This window comes from Rhinolophus ferrumequinum, chromosome 26 (assembly GCF_004115265.2).
Source record: "Rhinolophus ferrumequinum isolate MPI-CBG mRhiFer1 chromosome 26, mRhiFer1_v1.p, whole genome shotgun sequence".
Taxonomy (NCBI): Eukaryota; Metazoa; Chordata; class Mammalia; order Chiroptera; family Rhinolophidae; genus Rhinolophus; species Rhinolophus ferrumequinum.
The window spans coordinates 13,500,597-13,526,474 of record NC_046309.1 but is presented as its reverse complement, the minus strand read 5'-3'; the positions used below and the strand labels follow the sequence as shown (position 1 = coordinate 13,526,474).

General features: G+C 40.8%; 1 protein-coding gene across 2 annotated transcripts in view; it reads left to right on the top strand.

Annotated features, from left to right (window-relative positions):
• The window catches only part of EXOC4 (exocyst complex component 4), a 634,133-nt gene that overhangs the window by 489,943 nt on the left and 118,312 nt on the right, over positions 1–25,878 (top strand). For both annotated transcript variants that reach the window (XM_033099157.1, XM_033099158.1), the window contains exons 12-13: positions 8,407–8,543; positions 23,683–23,838. In XM_033099157.1, the coding sequence (XP_032955048.1) occupies positions 8,407–8,543; positions 23,683–23,838 (293 nt within the window). The remainder of the gene's footprint in view (positions 1–8,406; positions 8,544–23,682; positions 23,839–25,878) is intronic.

Genomic DNA, 25,878 nt, shown 5'->3' with positions numbered 1-25,878 from the left:
CCACTAGTGAGGTCCCCCCATCTAGTCACCCCTTTCCCTTCCCCTTCCTCCACTGGAATTCCCTCCTCCAGTCACACTGGTCTCCTGTTTGCTGCAGGACACCAGCTCACCCCTCACCCCCAACCGTTACTCTTGTCTAAAATACCTTGCCTCTTCCTCTCTGTGCGTCCACACCTCACCCACCGTTCAGCACCCAGTTCAGACCCCCCACCTTTCTTCCTGTTCCCTTGCACTGTCTTCTGCACTTGCTTGCACCTTCTCTTGGAATATCACTTGGTTCTTGTTCTAAATGATAGCATTCCAATAATATCAATATTATTGGGAAAAGAGACATGTTTGATACCCAAAGCATTGGAACAAAAGAAGTGCTATAGCCGCTAATGCTAATGTTGTTATTACACTTCTATATCCCCCTACCACGTAACACTATATATAAATGTGTGTGTGTGTGTGTGTGTGTGTGTGTGTGTGTGTATTGGGGTGGGGTGGAGTTGAGTATATTTCTTACAAGTGCTAGCGCTACCTCTTCATTGATCTAGTTCCACTCTCTGGGTTCCCTTACATATCAAGGGGAGTTGATATGAAGTATATAAGTCAACAAACACTTCTTTTATTACCTAATATTAGCTAGGGAAACAGAGATGCCCCCTGGGATCTCGAAGCCTAATTATGTACAACTGCTGTATACTTCTTTCCCTTTTCCTGCTATTATGTTTTGTTTTGTTTTGAATAGGAAATCACAAGCCCCTAAATAAACCTCATAAACAGCCAGCTGTGCTTATAAGATATGGTAGGTATAGATTTTATTCAACCATAACTTTAAAAAAATATTAGTGGTAATGTACTTCACATACCTTTCCCAAGTTTTTAATTGACAAATTTTGTAATCACACACATGCATTCTAAAGGGATATAGTTTTTCTGATTGCCCCTAATTTTCACCTTATTTTTTCTTTGTTTAAGCCTATTCATATATTCTTCCTACCTCTTTAGGCTGCCAAAGATAGCCTCGGTATGTATGTCCCTCTTGGTTGTATGTTTATCTTTTCTGAAAACTGGAACCTTTTGAAATTGTCTTCCTATACATGAAGTGGGACATCTAGTGATCAGTGACATCAGATAGGATTCATTTGTTGTATTTTCTTGTTGGAGAAGGAGAAAAGAGGAATACTCAAAATTTAGCTTTTACATATATATATATATATATATATATACACACACACACACACACACACACACACACACTCGTATATATGCATATATATATGTATATACACATACACACACACATATATATGTTATAAAGGGACCTCAGGGATCTAGCTTCTGCCTTCCTTCCTCAGCCTGCGCTCCTGGTCTATACACACATATACACAGATACACACACACACAGACACATACACACATGCTCCCTTTCTTCGCCCCAGCCTTGAAGAACCACTTGCAATTCCCTGAATCCCACACTATGTAATGTTCATGCTGCTTCATCTACCTGAAGTCCTTTTTTTCCATCTTTTCAATCTATAAGTCACTATTTATCTTTCAGAGCTCAGTTAAATTATAACTTCCTCTTTCTCACTAACCCCCACCCCCTTCCTTCCACCCCAGTCCAGTTAACTCTGTTCTCCTCGGTGCCTCTGCTGTACAGTATACAGGTGCCCAGGATAGCACCTGCGACACTTTCTGGTCCTTATTTGTGAATTTGTTTGTCATCTACTGGTATCGCAGATCGCTGGAGGGCAGGGATCTTGTCTCATCTGGATTTTCCTCTTCTACAGTTAGCCTGATGTTTGGCACAGAGAAAATACTGACCTAATAAGTATGTATCTATCTAATCAACTACTTAGGTTCCCTTCACTTTCCCCAAACAACTTCTGATCCTTCTGAACACTTCTGGTGGTCTGTAGTAGTATCGCCGACAATACTGCCACGTCTTCATGGTGTGAAAACACACGAGCAGTGAAAACCACTGTAATCGCTTACACACTTACAGGTGGTATTCTCAGCTCAGTTTTTGAAGGGTTGCCTATTTGTTGGTATAACGGTGGACATAAATTGTTCAAAATTGAGATTTAACACGCACAACATGTAACCAACCACCAACTACATGTCACTCCCAATCAGCGTCTCCACCTCCCCCAGCAAAGATGTATGTTTCTGGTTCTCCAGAGAAAGAGAACCAAAGGGTTGGGGGGGTGATGTTCTAGGTGTTTCTAACAGAGGACCTAATGGGGGTTAGGAAAAGTCTTCCCACAGAAAGGAGTTTTTGCTGAGACCTGAAACATAATACTCTAGCAAAGGAAGACAGGGGACAGGACTTCTCAGGCAAGTGAGGTTCCTGCCGTGGGAATGAATACTGAAGAAGTCCATGTGCCTGCCCTTAGAGAGGCAGAGGAAAATGGTGGCCGATGGGGCTGGGGAGGCCACAGAAGCCACGTGATGAGGGCCTCGTGCATCGACGCGCCGTAAGTTGGTGAGAGACACAATCAGATATAACATTAGTTTTTGTCTTTTGATGGTTCAAACTACATGCAGTGATGCACACAAATCTTAAGTGCAGAAAATTTTTACATATTTTTCACTCACGCATCAGCTACCCAAGCAAGGTATGTCCGGCACCTGGAAGGGTCTCCCTCCCCAGTCAGGACTTCTATCACCAAGATTGCTTTTCTCCTGTTTTTTTTTTTTTTTAAACTACAACAATAACCATACAGCGGTGCTGCTGTCTGTCCGACTGCTTTCACTCAGCATATGGTCTGAGATTCATCCGTGTCGTCATGCGTTGCAGGTCATCCGTCCTTTTTCATTTCTGTGCAGTATTCCATTGTGTGACAGCACTGCAATTTATTAGCCCAGTCAACTGTGGATGGACACGAGGATCGCTTTTACTTTATTTTTAGGGCTATTACAAATAAATTGTTCTGCATAGTGTGTTCGTGTCTTTTGATGGACACACGCACTCGTGTCTGTGGGAGATACACCTTTTTAAAAGGTCACTCTGCTTGTGAGGTGGAGGGTGACGTGGAGGGGACACGTGCCAGCTCCTCAGGCACCGACGCCTGGACGCACAGCCTCTCACCAGCTGGCTCATTAAAAAAGTAACCACGTTCAGAAATGCTCAGCATCACAGAAATCAAAATATAGATTAAAAAACAGGAAGCAGATTGCCTTCTGGCATCTGTCATTACTGTCACTGTTGCTATTACCCCTTTTTTTCTAATTGAGGTACAGCTGGTCTATGAGTATATCATTCCATAATTTCCAGGTATACAACATTATAATAGGACATTTGTCTGCACTGCAAAGTGATCCCGCCGCAGCCTGCGGTTCTTGTTTACAGCCAGCGACCAGTTGGCGCTGGCAGTAATTGTGAGGACAGCACGGTGTGGCAAGTTCTCCTGAATTGTAGTTGAGTCTGTCCTCATAAACAGAAACGTATTGTCATCATCAAACATTCATGTAGCCCCTTCCTTCACAGTCGCTGGTGTGTGTGTGGTGTTGGGGTCGGGTGGGTGGCGGTGTCTGCAGCGATGAATGATTTATTTTCTGTTTGAAATTCTTCCTGAAGCAGTTTCCCAGAACCCTAGCTTCTTTGCAGCATCTCTGAATAATCCCTGCTCCCTGCTCCAGGGGCTAAAACAGCACCAATATACAGGCTGCATGGTCCAAACTGAAGATTTTTTGGCTTTTTTTTCCACCCCTGAATTGTGAATTTATTTATTTGTCTTAAAACTTTAAATTTAGCACATAGGTATAGATATAGATAGATAGATATAGATATACATAGAGATAGATAGATAGGTTGCCATTATAGAAAATAGTAGAATCAGATAAAATTAGGAATGTTTTTGTAAAATAAAAAAGTCAGTCTTTAGAACTGGAAATTAAGGTACAGTAATGTAGTAATGGAGAAGCTGTGGTCTGGTTCCACCTTATCAAGTCAGGCTTTTAACCCACTATTTGACATTAACGTTTTACTTTAAATCTGTGTTTTCACACTGTTCTGACTGTGCTTTATATTTGCGTCAATTCACCTAATAAACATTTGTTGAGTACCTGCAATATGCCAGATACCTTACTAGTTTAGTAGTAGAGATATAAAGGTATGGCCACCAATCTGAAGGAATTTACAGTCTCATGGAAGAAACCAGGTCAAGTGAACCAGGGGTCGCCAAACCCCTTTTGGGACTTGAGCTAAAATTATGCCAGGGTGTTCTGATAGCACAGAAGGGGAACAGATAATCCTTGAGCTCACTCTTCAAGGATGAGAGGCAAGAGCTAGAAAGGGCATCCCAGGCACAGAGGTTGGGAATCTGGAAGGCACAGAGGCAGGAAGTATAGCCTGGTGCAATCAAGGAATGATTAGTAATTTAGTGGGATCGTAGCAGGGGGTGGGGGCATACTCAGTGCAGCTGGAGAGAGAGAGGGCTGGAGAGGTAGGAGGAGCCAGAGCTTCAAAGGCTGGGCATGTGAAAAACATGGGCTGAGAAGAAAGAGACCTGGATTCTCACACTATTTCTATCAGGGCTCCTCATGTGTCCCCAAGTATGTTCTTTGGACCTAGTGTCCTCATCAGTATGACCAGAGAACTGGAGGGAGTTGTTCCCAAACCATGTGCTGGAAACACTGTTCCAGTAGATGTGAAAAGATAGGCTATGAAAAATGTTTTCTTTGCTTAAATTGTTAGAGGAAGATTGAGTACCACATTCTTCTCTTTAAGAATCACAATGATATTAGCATATTAAAAGTTTCCAAAGTCTTTCAGTGAAGAAACATCTTCAGTTTTCTTGAACTCAGCATTTGTCAAATTATTTGAGCTTAGAGCCACTTTTCTATAATATCATCAGTATCATGCTGCAGAGCCCCGTTTTTGGCAAACAGTGGACAAGGCCTCAAGGGTCCAATCATCTTCATTCATTCATTCATTCATTCGTTCATTAAACTTTTTAAAAGTGCAGAACCTAAGAGCTGGTCCTCATGCACTCTCTTTGTATTTTAGATTGCTGGTATATCCCTGTAAGAAACTTTAGTTGTTTATTTTTCATAGAAATGGTTTTTTAATTGCATCAGCTCTTCTATTCTGGGATTTTCTTTTTCCTTTTCTCATTTTTCATGTCATGCCCAGACTTTATTACCTGGTAATAAGCTGCAAGAAATGAGAATTGCGTTGTTTCTGAACAAATATCAATCATTTGTGATATGTTTAATAGAAATTATAATGAATCAAATCAGGGTTTTACTTATTAGACGTCATTATATTCAACATCGGCAAATCCCAAAATTAATAATGAATCAATGAGTCATTTGTGATGCCAGAGAGAGCATATAAATAAAAACAGAATTGACTTTGTTAGAAATTGGATATTTTCAGCATTTATCTGTCAGAGCCACTGATTTGGAAATTGTTATAAATTCCTGAAAAATGGGAACTTTTTCCCCTGTAAAAATACCCATCATTTGGCAAACTGCAGGGTCATTTTCCTTGAAGAGAATGTAGTTCTTGGTTAGCCAGAGTGCTACCATGACAAGGTAAACCAACCAAATAGCTGGAAAATTGTAGGTAGTCATATAGCAGCACAATAGGCCCTTTTGTTGAGCACAACCATTCAAATTAAACCTGCGTTCTAATCCGTCCCTGCAGGTACTTCCTGTTTACCCCAAAACCTTTATCTCCAGGGAGTATTACTCTCTGTGTACAGTCTCCCCTTCCTCTCCCAGACCATCAGCACAGTTCTAGTCAGTTGAAAGCACTGTGGAGAAACACACCAAACCGAACCCACCCAAAGTGCAAAGATGCAAAGATGTCTGGTCTCAGCATCCCTCACGTATGTGTATATGACATTCAGAGAGGTTTATGTGTGTGTCTGAATGGAATTAGTACTGTTTCTTTTATTAGTAATATTATCCTGAAGATCCTGAGAAACTATAAACAAGTGGGAAAGGACAAGGACGGGAGATGGACAAAAGGAAGAGAGCGAGTCTTGCTTTGGAGAGGTCGATAATCTAATTAGGAAGACCAGGCACAGACCTGGGGTAACCTAGAACACTTGCACAGTACTTTGTTTCCTAAGTTTGAAAGCACCAGTGCACCGATTGGATACCTGAGTGATGACGGCCAGTAGATTAGAGGAGCCATCAAATGATCCTTGGTTATTAGAAAACTAAATTGAGTCATTAGGAAGGAAGTAGTGACCCAGACCTGCCCCAGAGTTGATTATCAATAGCACAGTTGGGAATAGAACCAGGCCCTTCTCTCAGTTTGAGCAATCTCCCCATGCCCATCTTCCTTGCAGCGTTTTAGATTTTAAACTGGCTTTGTTAGAATGGCTGAACTCCGCTCTCCTTTATTAATTGCTGTCCACATGTTGTAGGATATCCTGTGTTCCAAATCAGGATGAGGATTTTCGATTCTTCTTAGCAGCATGGGGACATGTAGCTAAGCAGAATCAATTCCTGTCACTCAAACACAACTACAGAGAAAGGGGATTATGGGTCAAGGTGAAGCTGCAGTGTTTTAATCTTAAAATCAATACAGAAAAGGAAGTTGAACTTGCGGGGATTCTGTAGAGACTGTAATTTGGTTTGCCTCGCAGAATATAACTATTCCTTCCTTTTTTACCTTCTGATTGTTTTATTTTGGGGCAGTGAGGAGAACGGAAGACAGAGAAAGATGATAAGAAACCTTTACAAGCAAATAATCTTGAATGACCATACACATGTAAACTCTAACTCAAGCTGAGCCTCCATTGTATTGAGAAAAGCTGTACATTTTTGTCCTTTTTTTTTTTTTTTCAGGAGAAAACAAATTAACCAAAACCCTGTATCCCATAGTGTGCATTTAAACATAATAAAATGCCTCCGATTCTTTTATGGGTCACGGTCAGACTGGAAAAAAATATTTTTTCAATATTTGCTTTTATGGCTAAGTCTACCATAGCTTAGGTAATTCTATGTAAATAAATACGTACTCACCAAACCATTTATTGACCATTGGATTCCAAGCTGCTGTGTATGTGATTAATATTTACTCCAGTGTATGTCTGCTCCTTTTGAAAGAGGCATGAACGAATGGTTTAAACAACTCAGTCTTTTCTTAAAGATTAAAGAGTTTACTGGATGTGCCTCTTTTCAGATACAACACCGATTTGCTGCATAGTACGTACTCTTGCCCACTCGTTGTAAGATGGGCTTATTTTTTTCCCTTGGAGATGCTCTAATTCATTACTAAAGTATGTCTGAGTCTGTCTGGACATTGCTTCTACAGTGGCAACAGCAATAGGAAATACCGTATCTCCCCGGAAATAAGACCTAACCAGACAATCAGCTCTAATGTGTCTTTTGGAGCAAAAATTAATATAAGACCCAGTATTATATATTATATTATATTATATTATATTATATTATATTATATTAATTATATTAATTATATTAATTATATTATATTATATTATATTATATTATATTATATTATATTATATTATATTATATTATATTATATTGAAGACCCGGTCTTATATCACAGTAAAATAAGACTGGATCTTATATTAATTTTTGCTCCAAAGATGCTTTAGCGCTGATGGTCCGGCTAGGTCTTATTTTCAGGGAAATATGGTACTATGATCTCATGAAAAAGAAATTGGGCTGCAGACAGAACTCAGGTCTAGCCTAGAGGCAGAATGGTGGAATTAAAAGAGCAAAGCCTGGAGCCCTGGCTTTGTTCACTTCCTTTTTCTAAGCCTGTTTCATCTTTAAACTGGGGGTGCTTGCGGGATTCACCTTGGGGCTAGGAGGGTTGAGAGGATTCAATGAGATGACGCATGTAGACTGCCTAGCACTATGCTTTGCACTGATAAGAGCCCAGTAAATGTTCTTGGTTATTCTGTGAGTCTCAAGTGAGACAACATATGCTGTGTATGTGAAAACATTCTACAAACTGTAAGGCACAATGCAAATGTTAGTTGTTATTTTTAATAGATGGATGGTTTTGAAACTTTGAAAACAAATCTGGGGGAGCTCTCTTCTTGGTGCTGCCCGTCAGAAGTCCCTTGCCTCAAAATAGAGCCCTGGGGGTTATGATTCAGCAGGCCCCAATTGAATGTGTATTCTCCTCCCGAAAAGCCACCGCGATATCTTGTGGATGCTAAGAATTCCATGAATCAATCGGAAAATCCCTGTCCTCTGTCCTTCCACAGAGAACACTTTCTCAGGTCTTTGGGAGGCCAGCACTATGTAAGATACTTACTTTGTTGTCAGTTTTAATCAGTATTTTCAAATGTCACATCCTCCCAGGAAAGCTCAAATGTCTTAAATGATTGCCTCCTTTTAGTTGTCCATCCTTGTCCTGCACGTTAGGTGAGTGAAAAGAACTCATGAGTTTCTGTATCCTCTCTCTGTGTCCCTTCCCAGAGCACAATCATTGTGGAGAAGACAGTGCAGGACCTCCTGAATCTGATGCATGACCTGAGCGCGTACTCAGATCAGTTCCTCAACATGGTGTGTGTGAAGCTCCAGGAGTATAAGGACACCTGCACAGCGGCCTACAGGTACAGCTTCTATTGGGTGCTAAGCAAAGTGACTTTCGCACCTGACGATTGTTCTGATTGGTGATATTGCCTCCATAACCCAACTTTCCACCACTATAGAGAAGGAACACCCTTGAGCTCGTCAAAGGACCGGATGAGAACATATGCACAGAAATAGTCTCCTAGATGCTTCTATAGTCATAACCACTGAGGGAATGAAAGGGCCACGGGACAGAGACATTTAGGATGGCCATTGGGTGGGTTAGACGAAGTGTCAGCCTTGATTTTCATGAAAGCCTAGAATCATAAGATATGTCTTCCTTGAGGAAATTGCAGATCTTGATCAGTCCGTCATGTGATTCTAAAAGATCTTTAAAGGAAAGCAATTTCAAACTCTTAGTAACTGTTAATAATCTATAATATGATTTATTTTTACTTCTCATAAATGTGTTCCTCCTGATGTTTGATCTATAGCCTTCCTGCTGTTATAAAAAGACACACTGTTTCCAGCATCAGTGGAAAAGAAAAACCATTGTTCTGAACTTGAAAACCTTTAGTTTTCCCTCTGATTTCTTTTCTCTAGGTTCAAAAATCTCTTTGAGCTTATGGAAAAGATCATAGCACTTCTCATAAAAAGCTAATAATAGGAACAAATTATGGTCTGGTTGACAAGACCTGAAACAATTAGGAGAGAAAACAATGTATAATAAAATACTAAATTTTATGTGGTGTGTAATTAAGTAGAGATTTCATAATCAGGTACTACTTGTACAATACAGAATAGAAGAGCAGAGGAAATAACATGTGAGAGAGAAAGAGTGATTGCAATCCAGAAAGATGTCACAGACAGATACGTGCTGCACCTTAGAAAGACGAGTGAGATTGAGGGAGGTACCAAGAATAAATACGGTATCACAGGGATGGGGAGAAAGTATAGACATACTTGTCTGATATTCAGAGGGGGAAATGAGGAGAAAGCTTGAATGGAACAGAGTTCCTAGCAGGAGGTAGTGGTAGATAATATTTGATAGGAAAAATAAGACCACATAACAAAAGGTCTTCAAAAGTAAGACTTGAAAATTTAGATGTTGTATAGTGGATGACACGGAGTCATTGTAAGTGAGGCAGGAAGTAGTGGTTTGGAAAGATGAATGTGGCATTAGCTTAGATGAATGCTTAGCCTCCTTTATTCCAGACTAAGTAATATTTATCCACAGTTACATCAGCCAATTAAAGAAAAGAAACCCAACCACCTCACTGAGAGATGCTCTCCCAATAATATTTTACTTTTTTTGTTCAAAAATGATTCATAAAAAATTATATTTAGACTTAAATCATACATATCATCAATAATTATGTTATAATCAAGGTAACAGGAAATCCTAAATATTTTAGACTTTAATTTGTACAAATAATTTTTTGGCGGAAAACTATCATAGAGCAGTCAATAAAATACTTTCAAGCATGTATTGGATAAAATTCAGTGAGGAACTAAAATAAAAATAATAATTCAAAGAGAAAAATGAAAAATATCCAACTGTCAAAGAAGAGCTTATTTATATATATTTTGAAGGTATAATAGTACTGAGATTCCATTGGGTACACTTGAAATAATGATTATAAAGTGTCACTATTTATAATATGCCAAAAAAACACATCTTTTGCTACCATTTAAGCTCATGCTGAAAAATATTAAATATCAATTTTTAAATATGGGAAGGAGAATATCATTTTTCAAAATTCCTTTAAGGGATACACAGATAAAAATTTTAAAAGCCACTGTTCACGGGTAGCTGTCTAAGACTGGAATTTCTGGGCCACAGAAATTTCATATAGCTTGAAATCATAGTAATAGCTTGAAGTCTTTTCCTCCTCATTTATGATCCGACCTCTCAACATGTCAAGTGAGGGGAAACTCGCTACCTGCGCAAAGCAGACTGGTCATTGTTGAACAGTTTCTTGTTTTGGAATGATAGTCCCCTATCCATTGGACACAGTGCTTTTTCCTGGAGTGATTCCAAATTAGTTTAATCTTTATACATTAAAACCTTTCAAATATGTGAAGATAGCTGTCATGGTCCATTGAGTCTTTTTTTCCCCTAAACAGAACAGTGCTAGTTTCCGATGTGTCTTGGGTCTATACACCATCCCAGTCTTCTTTCTCTGTTGCCCATTAGCCTGGCACTGCCTGTTCTAAAAAGGAGTATTCCAGCTGGGTCCCAGGTCTGCTCTTGGTACTTCAGCAAAACCATCACCTCCCTTGTGCAGGACCCAGTTTAGGACACAGCACCTCCTGTTACATCCTATCATTGCGTATGTCGCCCATTGATTGAACATTTACCAGAGCTCCACACTGTGAGTGTGTGGGGATGCAGAAGCCAATCAGTCACAGACTATATGCTTTCATGAGCTTGCACTCTTGGTGGAGGATAGAAAGGGAAATAAGGGACAAAGAAATAGGACCTGTATATATGCACAGCATTAATTTATGGCAGGAAATATGGCAAGCTGCTCCAGGGGAAAGCAATGACCTAAGGAGGACAACAAGAGCTTGATGAAGGACGTGAAGTAGGCCTTGTGAAGGATGAGGAGGATTTAGACAGAATCGAGGCTCATGGAGCTGAAGGAAGCAAGGAATCAAAATGATGTCAAGGCGGTGGGGGACAGTTGGAAAAGGAAGAGCAGATGGTGAATGTTTTAGAAAGGAAAGCTGAACCAAAATGGTGGAGGACCATGAATGCCAAGCTCCAGGAAGTGGCCTTAAATGAGGTAGGGGGGAGCCACTGACGGTGAGTGTGTACCAGGTGCAGAACCGTGAGCTACGGAGATTTTCTGAGCTCTGTGGCAGAAGGATTGGACAGGCAAGAGTGTGGAGGTAGAAGAGAGAGGCAGTGAATGCCTGAGTTAGAGGAGAGGCAGGAGAAATGGCAGGTAGGGACAGACCAAGGGACGTTAAGGAGGTGAATTCATAGGACATGGCCACTGGTTGGCTCTAGGGATTAAGGAACCATTGTGAGGAGAAATAATCGTTGAAATTAACCCGCTCTTTGTTGTGCTGTGTTTGTAGAGACTTTTGTTTACCTCAAATTCAGGATCTAATACTTACTCATTAAATTGAATGTTACTTCTAGGTCATCATTTTAGTCAATTGAGATATTTTGGAATTCTCATTCTGTCATCAAAAATCTTAGCCATTCCTCCAAATTCCACATCCTTCTGGATTTTATAAGCAATCTCTTCATTTCCTTATGTATGTCATTTTTAAAAATGTTCAACAGGACAGGGATAAATTGAGAATTTGGGGGGCATCTGTCTCAAGACTTCCTCTGAGACTGACATCCATGTATTACTCAGTACTTCAGTTCATGTGTTTTTCTAACTGTGAACCCAAGGGCAGGCCCTGAAGCCTAAACTGAATACCAGCGTTTCCACCTTTTACTTACATGACCTTGAACGGTTACTCAGCCTCTCTGTGCCTAAATTGTTTCCATCTGCAAAAAAGGGATAATAATAGTTTCTTTCTTTATAGAGTTGCTTTGAAAATGTCAATCTTTCTGAACTGTTTTTGGCAACTAGTAAGCTCCCCCCAAAATGATTGGCTGCTATTTTGGTAATGACAGCGACGACAGTGACAAAGGTTGCCTTTACCACCATTCGTGATAGTACCCCCTATATTTTATCATCTGCCCTATAAGAAACTTAGCTTTCTTGCGGGTGTCCCCCCGGTCCCAATCCTTTTAATGCAGCTAACCCTCCCTCATGTTTCCCCAAGATGGACATGTACAAGCCAGCGATGGACAATACGAGATACTTGTTCAGGAATCCTCCTCTCCCTTCACTTTTAGGACCCACTGCTCCCTGCTCTGCCAAAGCTTTTGTTAAGAATTCATATCTTGGACAGCTTACAAATTACCCTTGGGAACAAAGTCTCTTGACCTTGAGCCAAATTTACCATTTCTTCATTCAAGTCAGAGAGTTACCCACTGAGGAAAGAAACGAGGTCATATGACTTCATTGTGAGATCTTCCTGGCTACCTGTGAGAACCACTTCCTAATTGTTCACAAATCACCTTTACTAATGTGTTCTAGAATTTTATTTATAAATCCAATTCCAAACCCACCCAATTTCTGTAATTTACCTTCTTTTCTTTTGTGAATATCAGGGTTGCTCTCAGGCATTTTTCCCCGTCTGCCAGGATATCTGTAGGATTATCAGCAGTGATTTTGTGATTATATGCTTTGAATTATTTCTGTGCCCCAAGTAATTTCTGTGCCTAAATTTATTAAACCTGTCAGAATATTCTTTAATCTCAGTAACCGTTGACACAGTTAATTACTTTATCCTTAAAACAATTCATTTACTTGGTTTCTAGGATTTCATTCATTCAACAAATGTTTATTGAGTGCTTATACAAGAGTTTATAGACACAGCAATGAACCAAACAGACAAAATACTGCTGTCGTAGAGTTTACATTGCGTTGGAGATTGAAGACAGGAGATAGACAATAAATATACTACGTAACATGACTATAAGGAATTTTAGAAGGTCAGTACTATGGGGAAAAAATAGAGTAGGATGAATAGCCTCTGGCATATAGGAGCTAGAGGTTGAAACTTAAACAGGGTGCCCCAGTAGGCCCTGTCAAACTGAGATTGGAGAAAAGTCGCAAAGGAGTTTTGGGAGTAGGAGGTCTGGAAAGAGTACCCTGGCAGAGGGCAAAGGCCATTGGGACTCTGAATGACATTTTTTATGAACAGCAGCCAACAGGGTTAGTTAGAGTCCGTTGAGCAAGGGGGTGTTAGCAGGATGTCCAGAAAGGGCCGGCGCGCAAACCCTTGTAGGGCCTGGTCGGCCCCTGTGGGGTGTTCAGTCTCCTCTGAGTGAAATGGGGAGCCGTTAGAGGGCTCGTGCCTAGGAGCAGCGTGGTCTCACTTGCATTTTAAAATATAAGAATTGAGAATACTGTCAGACGACAAGGGTGGCCTATTGAGGTAATCCAGGTAAGAAGTGAAGACAGCTTATACTAGCTGGTAGCAGCAGAGATGGTGAGATCTGGGTGAATTCTGAAAGGGCTGGCCAACAGAATTCACTGCCGGATTGAACATAGAGTGTGAGAGAAAGAAAGCTGTCAAACGTGACTCTTAGGAATTTTTTATGGTGGAAAAATGGAATTGTCAGCTATTGAGATGGAGGACATTGCAGGTTTGGGGGCAAGTAGGTCAGGATTTAATTCTGGATGTGTATTAGACATCCGTGTGGAGATACAGAGTAAGCAGTCGGACCTGTGCATCCAAAGGGGAGTGGCCTGGATGCGTAGTCGGCAGCCATCAACATAGAAATGATACATACAAACGGTATTTAAAACCATGGACTAGATGAAACCTTCAGGGGAGTGAGTATAACTATGACAGAGAAGAGAATCGTGGACTTGAAGAAGTTCGCAAGATGAGGAGAAACCAGCACAGGGCACCGAGAAGCAACAATCAGTGAAATAGGAGGAAAATTTAGAGAAGGTGGTGTCCTGGGACCCAAGTAACGGGATGGAGAGTGGAGGGGAGTGATCAGCTGGTCCAAATGCTGCTACTCGATCGGCATTAGAACTGACCATTGATGGGGTGATGAATTGAACAATGTGAAGGTCATTGGTGACCATCACAAGAGTCGTTTCTGTGGACCAGTCGGATTGAAACCCGGAATGGTGTGGCCTTGAGAAACTGGGAGTAGGGAACTTGTAAATGTAGTTGGAAATTTTACACTGAGTGTCCCTGCAAAGGGGGACAGAGAACGGGGGTAGCAGCTGGAGAACTGAGGCCACGTGACAGGTTTGTTGTTGTTGTTGTTTTATGTGTTATTTTAAATAGGAGAAGTAAGTGTGTGTTTGTGTTTGAAGAAAGTGTCTAGAAGAAAGGGAAAAGTATTGACATAGGAGAGAAAGCGTGAATTGCCGAAATAATGTTTTGGCTACTGAGTGGGGCTGGGATGCAATGCCCAGCGGAGCGACTGGCTACTGGTAGGAACACGGATAGTTTTGTTCACCGTGGTCTGTCCTTATAGGAACTGAGTGTTTCCATGTCGTTTGTATTCCACCATTTTGCCCCGACAGTGCAACTGTCTCTCTGGTGTACGCGTTCTTCTGGGAGCAGCCGTTGCTTTTGGATCTTGGTATGTCGTGCTCATCAAGAGTATCTTGATTCCTTCCTGCAAGAGACCAGCACACCACGTGATGTCCGTCTTGGCCAAATTCTCTGGGATGGTGCCTACTACCCGAACATTCCATATACAGGGTGGTATCTGGAGAGATTCCCCACAGTTGGGGAATTACAGGCCTAGGATGAATGATACCAGGGCTGGGAAAGGTAATTCTGTGAAGCTTGGAGGGGAAGTAAATAGAAAATCATTTATACGGTCGTTGTACAACAATGTATTCTCTCTCTCTCTCTCTCACACACACACACACACACACACACAGACACACACACACACCATGTAGAACCCCATGGTGCCCCCCTTCCCAGTGCCTGTTATTTAATCTGGTTTTTCAGGCCAAGGGAGAAAGTGTTTTCTCATCATGTGAGTCTGAAGATGCAGAATGTCCTCACTTCCTCCCTTCCCATTTACTGCCCTCCCCCAGACTGGCACCTGCTGCGGAGTAATTAGGGCAGTCCTAATTTGGACAGCCAAATCCTGATTACAGTGAGAGGAAAAACAGGAAATGTTCTAGTTTTGCTGCCAGCAAATGACTGACTTAAATAGAAAGCCATATACAATTCAAATGATCCAAAATGATATAACACTGGGGAAGAAGGAAGAGAGCAGGGAAACATGGCAATCTGACTCTTTCGCAGCCGATAGCGTTTACAGAAACGATCAAATCCATAAGCTCACAATGCCCTCTGCTGAGAGTTGACGCGTTTACCGTGAGAACCTGAGCATCCCCTGCGAGTTTGGAGATCTGAGGAAAGGTCACAAACATCTCACCTTTCTGTGAGCACCTCACTCTGGAGAGAAGGACGGTGTTGTGTGGTGATGGCATGTTACGTGCTTCGGATAAAGAGAGGTTTCCTAAAAGGGGAATGAGGACTCAAACTCTTTTCCTTAGTTAGTCACACCCCTTGGGGCTTGAAGGTGAACTTGGCTGTGCAGTCTCTACTGAGCTCGGTCCATCAGTCTGCTATTTCCAAACTGAGTGCTTCTCTCCCTTTGCCCTGAGGTACAACCAGCAGCTTGTGTCCCTAAAGAGTCATTTCAAAATTGGAAGTCACAGTTCTTCAAAGTTTCTGTTAGCAACAGTTCATTAAGCCATATTTTTTGCCGACTTTTCTGCATTGGGGTGGGTCTGGTAGAGAATACAAAGAAAACATCGTCTAGTCTTAGAGGCTCGGTTGATCTAAGACCCAAGCATGTTTTAGTAAGAGAAGTCCACGCTCAGGGCCCACCTTTCACCGCTTCTCCTGGAGGACCGAGAACTCATGCCAGAGCATAAAGAGTGACATAGGGATCAACGTACAATTTGCTGATGGCAGGACCCGGGTCTGGCACAGGGCGGACAGCTTACTGGCGCTCAGTATGTCTGTGAATGAATGAGGAATTTCCTGAACAGGATGAGCAAGCCGTGGGTTAGCCTGTCCACCATGATGGCTGGAGAGAAGGTGGAGAAATCAAAATGACTAACGTGGGCCTTGTGGTTGGATGAGAATATGCAGAAAAGGAGTTTTGAAAACTTCCCATAGTAAAGAGCATGAGCACAGGTGTTGATGAGAAGGGTGGCCTCCTCCATCATCAAAGTGGCGTTTGAGGAAATAGTAGCCCTACTGTGCTCAGAGCAGGGACTAGACCCCGGGCTGTGAAAGCTCATGAAGCCCTTCAGGTTTCTTGTGTATCCAGAGGCCAGGGTCCTGCAGGAAGGAGAGCCTAGCTGAGCTTGCCATGATGCCTTTGCCAGCAAACTAACTTTGAACCTCAAAAGAGCTGAGGGCACATGCCCAGGAAACCTCTGCAAGCTCCGTGCAAGCATGTCTTCCGGTTTGCCTGTGTTTCCCATGAATTAACTCTGGAGTGATCAGCCGTTTCTCTGCTCTTTTCCTATTTATTCTGCTCCGTCTTATCTTAAGGGCTCTTTTGTGTTGAATCTGTGTTTATTTTGTTTTGTTTTAATCAGCAGTATAGTATTTGTTTGTTTGTTTGTTTTTTGTATCTCCCATTGTCATTATCACTGCGTTGCTGGACGTGACACTGCAGTTTGGCCTGCCACAGGTCCGGCCATTCACGGTCGAAAATCGACTACAGCAGCTTCATCCGGACCAGCCTTGTCCAGGGTTCATTTGTCTAGTTTGGCTCCTAGTTTTTGAAGTGTCGGAAAGATTGGGTCTGGGAAAATAAGCACGGTGCCCCGACTGTCACCAAACAGTTGAATCCAATTAGCCCCACCTGCCCCTGGTTGTTTATCTAATGAAAGACGCAGCCCTCCAGCTGTGTCCTGGGACCAGGCACTTCCCAACTGTTCCAGAGAAGAAGCAGTGCACATCAGGGCTAGTCAGCACCAGCAGATGTTTTCCGAATGAAATTTACTCAGCTGTGACTAGAGGCTGGACCCTTCTCATGGCAGTTGTGTCACCTGTTCCGAGAGGTTTACGTATTTCCCTCTTCCTCCTGGGAACGGGTACAAATAGTTACACAGAGGGTTCTGTCTGTGGCCCATTGAGCTGTGAATTAATTAATAGGTTCTGGTTCTGGTAGTTGAAATTAACCCTGCTGCTCTTGTGGAATAATTGTTGGAGGTTTAGCTTGCCTTTTTTGAGGCTATTTGGATATGTCCTGGGATTTTTGTAGTCCACGCAGTACAGTTTGTGACAAAATTATAAACTAATAAATGCAATTGGTCAGGATGGAAACTTTGGCACTTGAATGAAAAATTCCCTTTATACTAATGGTATATTCCTAATCAATGCCAATATTTCCAATTAGAATACTTGGAATTGCATTTGGAATCGATGTTCATTCCAATATGAATTAATAATTTATTGTGGAGGGCAGTATATAGGTAGCATGTTTGTTCATTTGATTTTCATTTTTTAATAAGACAGGATGTATGAATAGTAGCAAAGGCAGTAATATACTGAATCATTGAAGTAAACCAGTCTTCTAAAAAATACGTTAAGTAAATAGTGTGAGTACCTTTAACATAGTATCCCACTAGGTGATTTTTTTTTCTTTCCACCCAGGGCTAAAATGAAACATTCTAGGCCCCCAAAATGTGCAATACCATATCACACCTACAGACTCAAACTGTTACTGAACCCCACGGCAGATGTGGGCCACTACGGATGGACCCAAAAATTTAGATGCTGGAGACCTGAGTTGTGTTTGGGCTTCTAACTCCCTGGAGCAGAATTTGACCTGTAGTGTGGCTATAAGATGAATTGAACCACCCAGCCAAGTTCTTTCTAGATATAAACACCAAAATTTAAATTTTATGTAATTTCCACATATCAGAAAATATTATTATTATTTTGATTAACAAAAAAACATTTGAAAATTTCAACACTGTTTATAGCTTACAGGACATACAGTCAGCTGATGAGGCAGATTTGATCGATAGGCCATAGTTTGCCCAACCCATCGTATGGGATAAAGTTTGAATTGTGAAGTTATGGGTAATAAGTATAAAGGGCAAGATTACTGTAGGCTAACACAGTCAACAAATTCTTCACAGAGAAATTGAGACTTCAGGGAGACTTTCCAGTAATAGGCCACCTAGGAACAAGTGGAATAGAAGGGGAAGGCTTGTCAGTAATCATCCCTTGGCTCATTAGTTTTGTGAGTCACGACTTTCTATGTTGGATTTTATTTCAGAGAGGAACACACCTATATTCATTTTTCTAGTTTGTATTGCATTCAGAGAGGTATGGTGAGAGCCTGGCAGATGATCTGTAAGTTGGTCAAAATGCCAAATGGCTTGATAGCTCACCTACGTTATTTAGTGCAGAGAAGAAGTAAAGGAAAAGCACTAAATTGATTTTAGTTTAATGAGTTATCTAGACTCCTGAAACTGAAGAGGGCTTATTTTTTATCTCCAGTTCAGTTCTTACACACTTACCCAACACCAGGAATTGTGCTAAGCACTACAGGCACGAAAAGGAATGACAAAATAAACTCTGTCCCCGGAGAACTCGTAAAGAAGTAAAGTGGGGCCCCTGAGAGTAGAGGTTACGTGTAAGGAAGTGGTTCTCCCCCTTGGGTTCACCTTTGAATTTCCTGGGAAACTTGTGAACATTCTGATGCCTGGGTCCCATCCCCTGAGATTCTGATTTACTTGGTCTTGGGTGTGGCCTGAGCATTTCATTTTTAAAAAGCTCCCAGATTATCCCAATGTGCAGTCAAGGTTGAAAACTTCTAGTATAAGGGTGATGAGGCACAAAAACGGGGGATTCAACTGTCCTGAGGGAAAGGCCAAGTTAATACTTGATCCCCAGAGGCAAACAAGGAAGATGAAAACAAACAAACAAAAAGACTCTCTAGGCAAAGATAATACACAGAAGCAGGACACAGTATATCTCATCCAAAACCCTTTTGCATTCTCCTCATGGATAGGGTGTTCAGGTGACACAGGCAGGGGTTTGCCTGGCAATAGCGAAGCAAGACAAAGGAGGAAAAGCATTGCTGGAGATGAAACTGAAAAGGTAGATGTTCACGCCTTGCTAAGTTTGACTTGGTCTTAGAAGTAGGAATCGGTGACGAGTTTTACAGAGGAGAATAGGTGATGATATTTGTATAATTTTAGAAAAATGACTCTTCTGACTAGAGTGATGAGTTGGACTAATGGTCTTGAAGCTCCAGGCATGCCACTGAGTTACAGGGTTACCGCCAAAATCGAGTAAGAAATGATGAGGCTGTAAATATAGGTTCATGGCCATGAACCTGGACAGGAAATGGCAGATTCATAGATAGTAAGGAGATGGGATGGCAGGATGTGGTGACCGGGAGCCAGTACGATGACGCCGAGTGCTGACCTGAATAGCAGGATGGATGGTTGGACTATTGACCAAAATAAGGAATACTAGATGTTTAGTGGGAGAGGGAATGGTGGATAATGATAACAATATGTAACTTAAAAAGTATTTTAAATATGTAGCCAAATTCAAAAGGAAGAAAGAATTCCCCAGATGTCTCAAACGAAAAAGAAACTAAAAGCTAGAGCAACAAGCCAATGTTGAAGTTGAGTGGCCCACCAAGGTGTCAGGAGCACATGTAGAGGTCGTCATCATAGCCTGTTTGAGTTGCTGCAGCAAAATACCGCAGACTGGGTGGCTTATAAATGACAGAAAAGTATCATTTATAGATACTTTTGGAGACTGGAAGTCCAAGGTCATGGTGCCAAAAGGGTTGGGTAAAGACCCTCTTCCAGGTCATGGACTTCACATTGTATCCTCAGGTGGTGGAAGGAGCTAAGGAACTCTGTGGGGTCTCTTTTATAAGAGCCCTGATTCCACTCATGAGGGTTCCACTCTCATGACCTAATCACCTAACACTCTCTTGTTGATGTTAGGATTCCAACATGGGAATTTTTTTTTTGGTGGGGGCGGGAGTTGGACACAAACATTCAGACCATAGAAAAGGTCAAGACCTAAATAGGGGCTGACATTTCAACAGCTGAGAGGAGTTGTATCTGTGCAGAAGTTATGTAAGGGGCTATTCCATTCATGAATGGAACCAGGAAAAGTTGGGCTTGGGAATTGAGCCACCCCATTCGGAATCAAAAAAGTGGCCCCTGATAGAAATCAGAATCCCACTCATGTGACATGTGTAAGGACCTCAAATTGCACTATTCGTGTAGGGAGAGACACTTTTAAGCAAAAAAACCCCACTTATTTGGAACTAGGATCCAGAAGAGACAACTAATGCAAACTACCTAAGAGTAACATCTCCAAAAGTCAGGGCAAACGTGGGATTCTTGCAAGACACAAGTCCCACTGAGGTAGAGCTTGCAGAACAAAATAGCGGACCACATGAGAAAATTCACCATCATGAGAAAAGAAGGAAAATGCAACAAATAGGACATTTAGCATCCAAAGAACTAACACGAAATATAAAGCCACATAAAGCCCCTTTAAAAGTGCTGCTTTTAAATATTCAAAGAGATGAAGGAGTAGAATCCATCATACAAGAACAGGACTTTTTGGAGTGGATTTATAAAAGAGCAGAATAGAAAATCTGGAAATGAAAAATAGATTAATTGAAAATTTTTCAAAAAGCATTAGATGGGTTAGATCATCAAATAGATCCTGGGTGGAGAGTTCATGAATGAAAAAAGTGAAGTCAGAGAGTGAAGGCCACTCATTGGGTGACTGTCTGTGAAGGAGAGAGAGGAGCTTTACTGAAGAGAAATGCTGGATCAAGGAAGAGATCCATCCATTCATTTTTTGAAACATTAACAGGGATTTGGGGAATACGTTGAGAGATACAGTATTTCCCCCTAGCCACGGGGAATGCATTTTAAGATTCCCCCAGTGAATGCCTGAAACCACAGATAGGACCGAACCCTACGTATGCTGTGTTTTTTCCCTATACATACATACCTGTGATAAAGTTTAATTTACAAATTAGGCACAGTAAGAGATTAACAACAGTAACTAATAGTAAACTAGAACAATGATAACAATACCCTCCAGTAATTTTTATAGTTTTCAGTCCAAACTGATTCCTGAATCTGTGTAACTGTCCCTGACTTGCAGTAAATGGCTGGTGTCACTTGTTGCAGGGCACCCTGTGCTCAAGCCCTCATTACAGGCGCGGTGTTTTCTGGAGCAGCACGCTGCTGCTGCTTCAGTCAGAACCTGGTTGTATTCCTGCCTTCCACCCACACATTTAGTGCCTTTTCCATCCTAACTAAGCTCTCATCACGCACTGAGGCCAGAACTTTTGCAGTTCGAGGTGCAACAGCAAAACTAGCCCGAATTCCTTCTACCTTCTTCACAGTTTCACAAATAGAAGTTTCATTCTTATTGCAGACCTTAGCAACCTCAACATACAGTGTTGTTTTTTTTTTCATTCTTATTAAGTCTGGAAACTTTTCACTTAAAGGAAGCACTTTACGACTTCTCTTTGGCATATTCTAATTACTGGCATCACTACTCTCACGCGTTGGGGCCGTTATGAAGTAAAATAAGAGTTACTTGAACACTAATACTGAGATACCGCGATAGTCGATCTGATACGTAATCAAGACAGCTACTAAGTGACTAATGGGCAGGGTGTGTATACAGAATGGACACGCTGGACAAAGGGGTGATTTTTGTCCTAGGTGGGATGGAACGAGAAGGCATGAGATTTCAACCCACTACTCCAAAAGGCTCACAGTGTAAAACTTACGTATTGTTTATTTATGGAATTTTTCTATATAATATTGTTGGACCGTGATTGATTGCAGGTGACTGAAACCCTGGAAAGTGAAACTAGTGAGTGATAAAGGGGAACGACTGTACTAGGTATACAAGAAAAGGGATAATTGGGGGTGAGAAACAATCCTCACAAGCCTAAGTACAAGGGTTACTGGAAGTGAATGAGGATGCAACAGATTTGAACATACTTCTGTGGGAGATCGGAGGTGGAATATTTGAGAGTATGGAATTAGGTTCCCTCCTTTCTCTGACAGATAGAAAGATTGTGGGGGATAAGTAATGAGGAGATAAATAAAGGGCAAAGGTCTAAAAAATAACCATGGAGGGAAATGCAAGAGGAAGTTGATCAGAGACATAAAAAGAATGCCAGAGAGCATGCAGGGTCCATCTGGAATGGCCTGTCATAATTTTGAGGTGGTACCATTCTGTTGCATCCATCACCTCACGTACAAAAGTGCGAACGTGAGATTGTGGGATTCATCCATACATATGTCCTAAAAGATGCAAGAAAATAACAAGGAAAGCGGGGGATTGAAGGTACCAGTGTAATCTGAGAGATTAGGGAAGAAAGTTCTGTAGTCTGATTTTTGTATTGCTGGCCATAGTTACTCTTAGAAAACTCTTGCTCACAGTGAGTTCGAAGAATTCTAGAAATCAGCTGTGGTCCTCTTATGACTCTCGCTTATTTTTCAAAGAACCATGTTACCTTGAGTCTTGTTAGTGTGAGTCAGGGTTTTCAGCTTCAACTGCTTTTGTCTACAAACATTGAATTGTCTGTTGGGTAAAGGAGATTTTATCCTCCAGACATGCATATACACCATATATACATATATATATATATATATATTGTATATTTAGGAATGCGTCCTGTCCCCCCATATAACCCTGATTCCCAAATAAACCCCTGGCTGAGGAGGAGGGGAAAGTCTCCTGGGGCCGCGTTCTCGACTTCAGAGGAGTAGCCAGCTCATTAGAACTCCCTTCATAAATAACTGTCACTTCTGTCACCTGGAACTGCTGATGAAGACTTTTAGACCACTCACATTAGCTGTGGGGACAGAAATGGTGAACGGAAAGAGAAGCTTTTTAATTAAGTTGAAATTGAACATTTAAAATGAATTTCCAGGTGCATCCTGGTAAGAGCAGTGTTAATAGCTGCCCCCGGGCCTGTGAAAGGATTTGAAGCCTGTCAGCTCCAGGTCACCCGTCAAAGCCCCCTGGAGAGAGCAATAATCAAAGACTTGTCTGCCTGACATCAGGGTCAGAAGGTGTCTCTGTGATGGTAGATTTGCTTTGAAAAGAGGGGTGCCCACAGTTCAGAAGATACCTTCAAGTAGCACTAATTGGTGGTTAAACCAAGAAGTCAGAGAACAATCCTTTGTGACACTTCTGTCACCCTTCAGGTACCATTTATGTTGTCATTTAATAACATTTAGTATCTGGTGGCCCCACCTTATCTGTTCAACATTTTTCTTGAAAGACCCTCCCCCCAAACCTACCACCCACTTTTACTTACCCTGTGGGATTAACTATGATAAAGGGAGATGAATTAGTATTATTAGCTTTCATGATTACTCAACAATGAAGAAACTAAGAATGAAATCTAGAATGAATGGGTGTCACTGCCCCGAGTCAGATAATGGAGTATGTTAGTAAGAGAGAGAGGGTGCGATATCTTTTCTGTGTAGTAAAGGTGAAAAATGCTAGCTGGCTATCTAGCAGTGTGCTCAAGTGTCTCTCTTCTCTGCTGGTTGTGTTTAGGGGCATCGTGCAATCGGAAGAAAAACTTGTCATCAGTGCATCTTGGGCAAAAGATGACGATATCAGCAGACTGTTGAAATCTCTACCAAATTGGACTAATATGGCTCAACCCAAACAGCTGAGGCCAAAGAGAGAAGATGAAGAAGATTTTATAAGGTAAAAGTTCTATTTTCTACGTTGTACTAAACACGGGGAGGAAAAACACCTGTTTAGCTAATGCTTTCTCATGTGAAATTTTGTCCAGTTCTACATATCATGCAGCGATTAACTGAACTTAGTAAAGTCTTGTTTTCATCCTACTGCTCATTTCCCATGCAAATATGCCTGTGCTCAAAACTTGAGAAGGAAGGGATTAATAGGAATCAAATTTAGAGCATTTGCTAAATTGAGTCAAAATATATTTTAATTTGTAGGTTGTTCTCCCTTCAAATATAAGTATATAATTAATTTTGTGTTATAATGAATCAACTGGAGTTCATTCATTCACTCATTCAGCAAATCTGTATTGACCTTATTATGTACCATGCCTTGGAACTATGACGATAAGAAAAGTTCCTACCCATACAGAGTATGTTAAAGTTGTTTTCAGGGTGTTGTTCAGTTCACAGAACCGTTAGTTGAACTTTCTGGAAATACATATGTACTTCTCATGTGTGTTCATATACATGGTATTATCTCTGAATGTTTTCTGCTTTTCTTGACAAAAGTAAAGTCTCTTTTTCAACTTTATCCCTCAACATTTACCAGTGTACAATTTGAATAATTTACTTAACTATGAAAATGTAGCCTAAGTTGACGAAGCTACTCATTTTCACATGGCTGGCTTGTCACAGTGGAACATTTCACCTGTCGTTTTCGAGCTTTGTAAAGTAGAAAAAAATAATGAAGGTACTACTTTGGCACATTAAAATTAAGTTTATTTTTATTGTTTTTTTGCCTAATTAAGTGAATAAATAGTGAAAATAAAATAAAAGTTCTTTAAAGAAGCAAAGACCAGAAAAGAAGTATTAGCCAATATCTTACTTTTAAGTTATCATAGAACTGTGGGCTCATCTCTTTCTCAGAGGTAGTTTACAACTGTAGATAAATAGGTCTTTACTGCTCACAAAGTTAATTATATTCATACTGTAGTGCCATATTTTACCAAAATTTTATTACGAAAATTTGCTATCGTGCCATTTAAAACATTCTCAAATCATGATACTCAAAAATTCACCTATAATTTAACCTAAAGCCTTCCTATTTATGTTTTTCTTCTTCATTACTCACATTATCAAAGAGAAACTTGTCAACTGGTTATTTTGATATAAGAAAACTACATACATATAGTTTTTTATTATTAATAGACTTTGTTTTAGGGGAAAGCAGTTTTAGGTTTATAAAAAAAATTGAAAAGCACAGAGTTCCCATATATCCCCTCACTACCCCCAATTTCCTCTATTTTTGACATGTCGTATTAGTGTAGTACATTTGTTAAAATTGACAAGCTAACATTGATACATTATTATTAACTAAAGTCTATGTTTTGTATCAGGGTTCATTCTTTTCATTGTACATTCTACCGATTTTGACAAATGTATAATGAATGTATCCACGATTACAGTATCATTCAAAATAATAGTTTCACTACCCTAAAAATCCTCTGTGATTTTCTTTTTCATCCCTGCGTTCTTCTCCCTGAACCCCCAGCAATCACTGATGTTTTTTGTTTTTTTCTTGTTTTTTTTACTGTCTCCATAGTTTTGTTTTTTCTAGAATGTCATGTAGTTGGAATCATACAGCCTTTTCAGACTGGCTTCTTTTGCTTGGCTATATGCACAAAGTTTCCTCCAGTCTTTTTGTGGCTCGATAGCTCTTTCTATCTTTTTTTTTTAAATTTCTGAATAGTATTCCATTGTACAGATGCACCATAATTTGTCCATTCACCTACTGAAGGACATCTTGGTTGCTTCCAAATTTGGGCAATTATAAATAAAGCTGCTGTACACTTGAGTGTGCAGATTTTTCTATGGATGTGTGTTTTTAATTCATTGGGGTAAACACCAAGGAATGCAATTGCTAGATCATATGGTAAGAGTATGTTTAGCTTTGTAACCGTCAAACTGTCTTCCAAAGTGGCTGCACCATTTTGCATTCCCACCAACAGTGAATGAGAGTTCCTGTGGCTCCACATCTTCCTCAGAGTTTGGTGTTGTC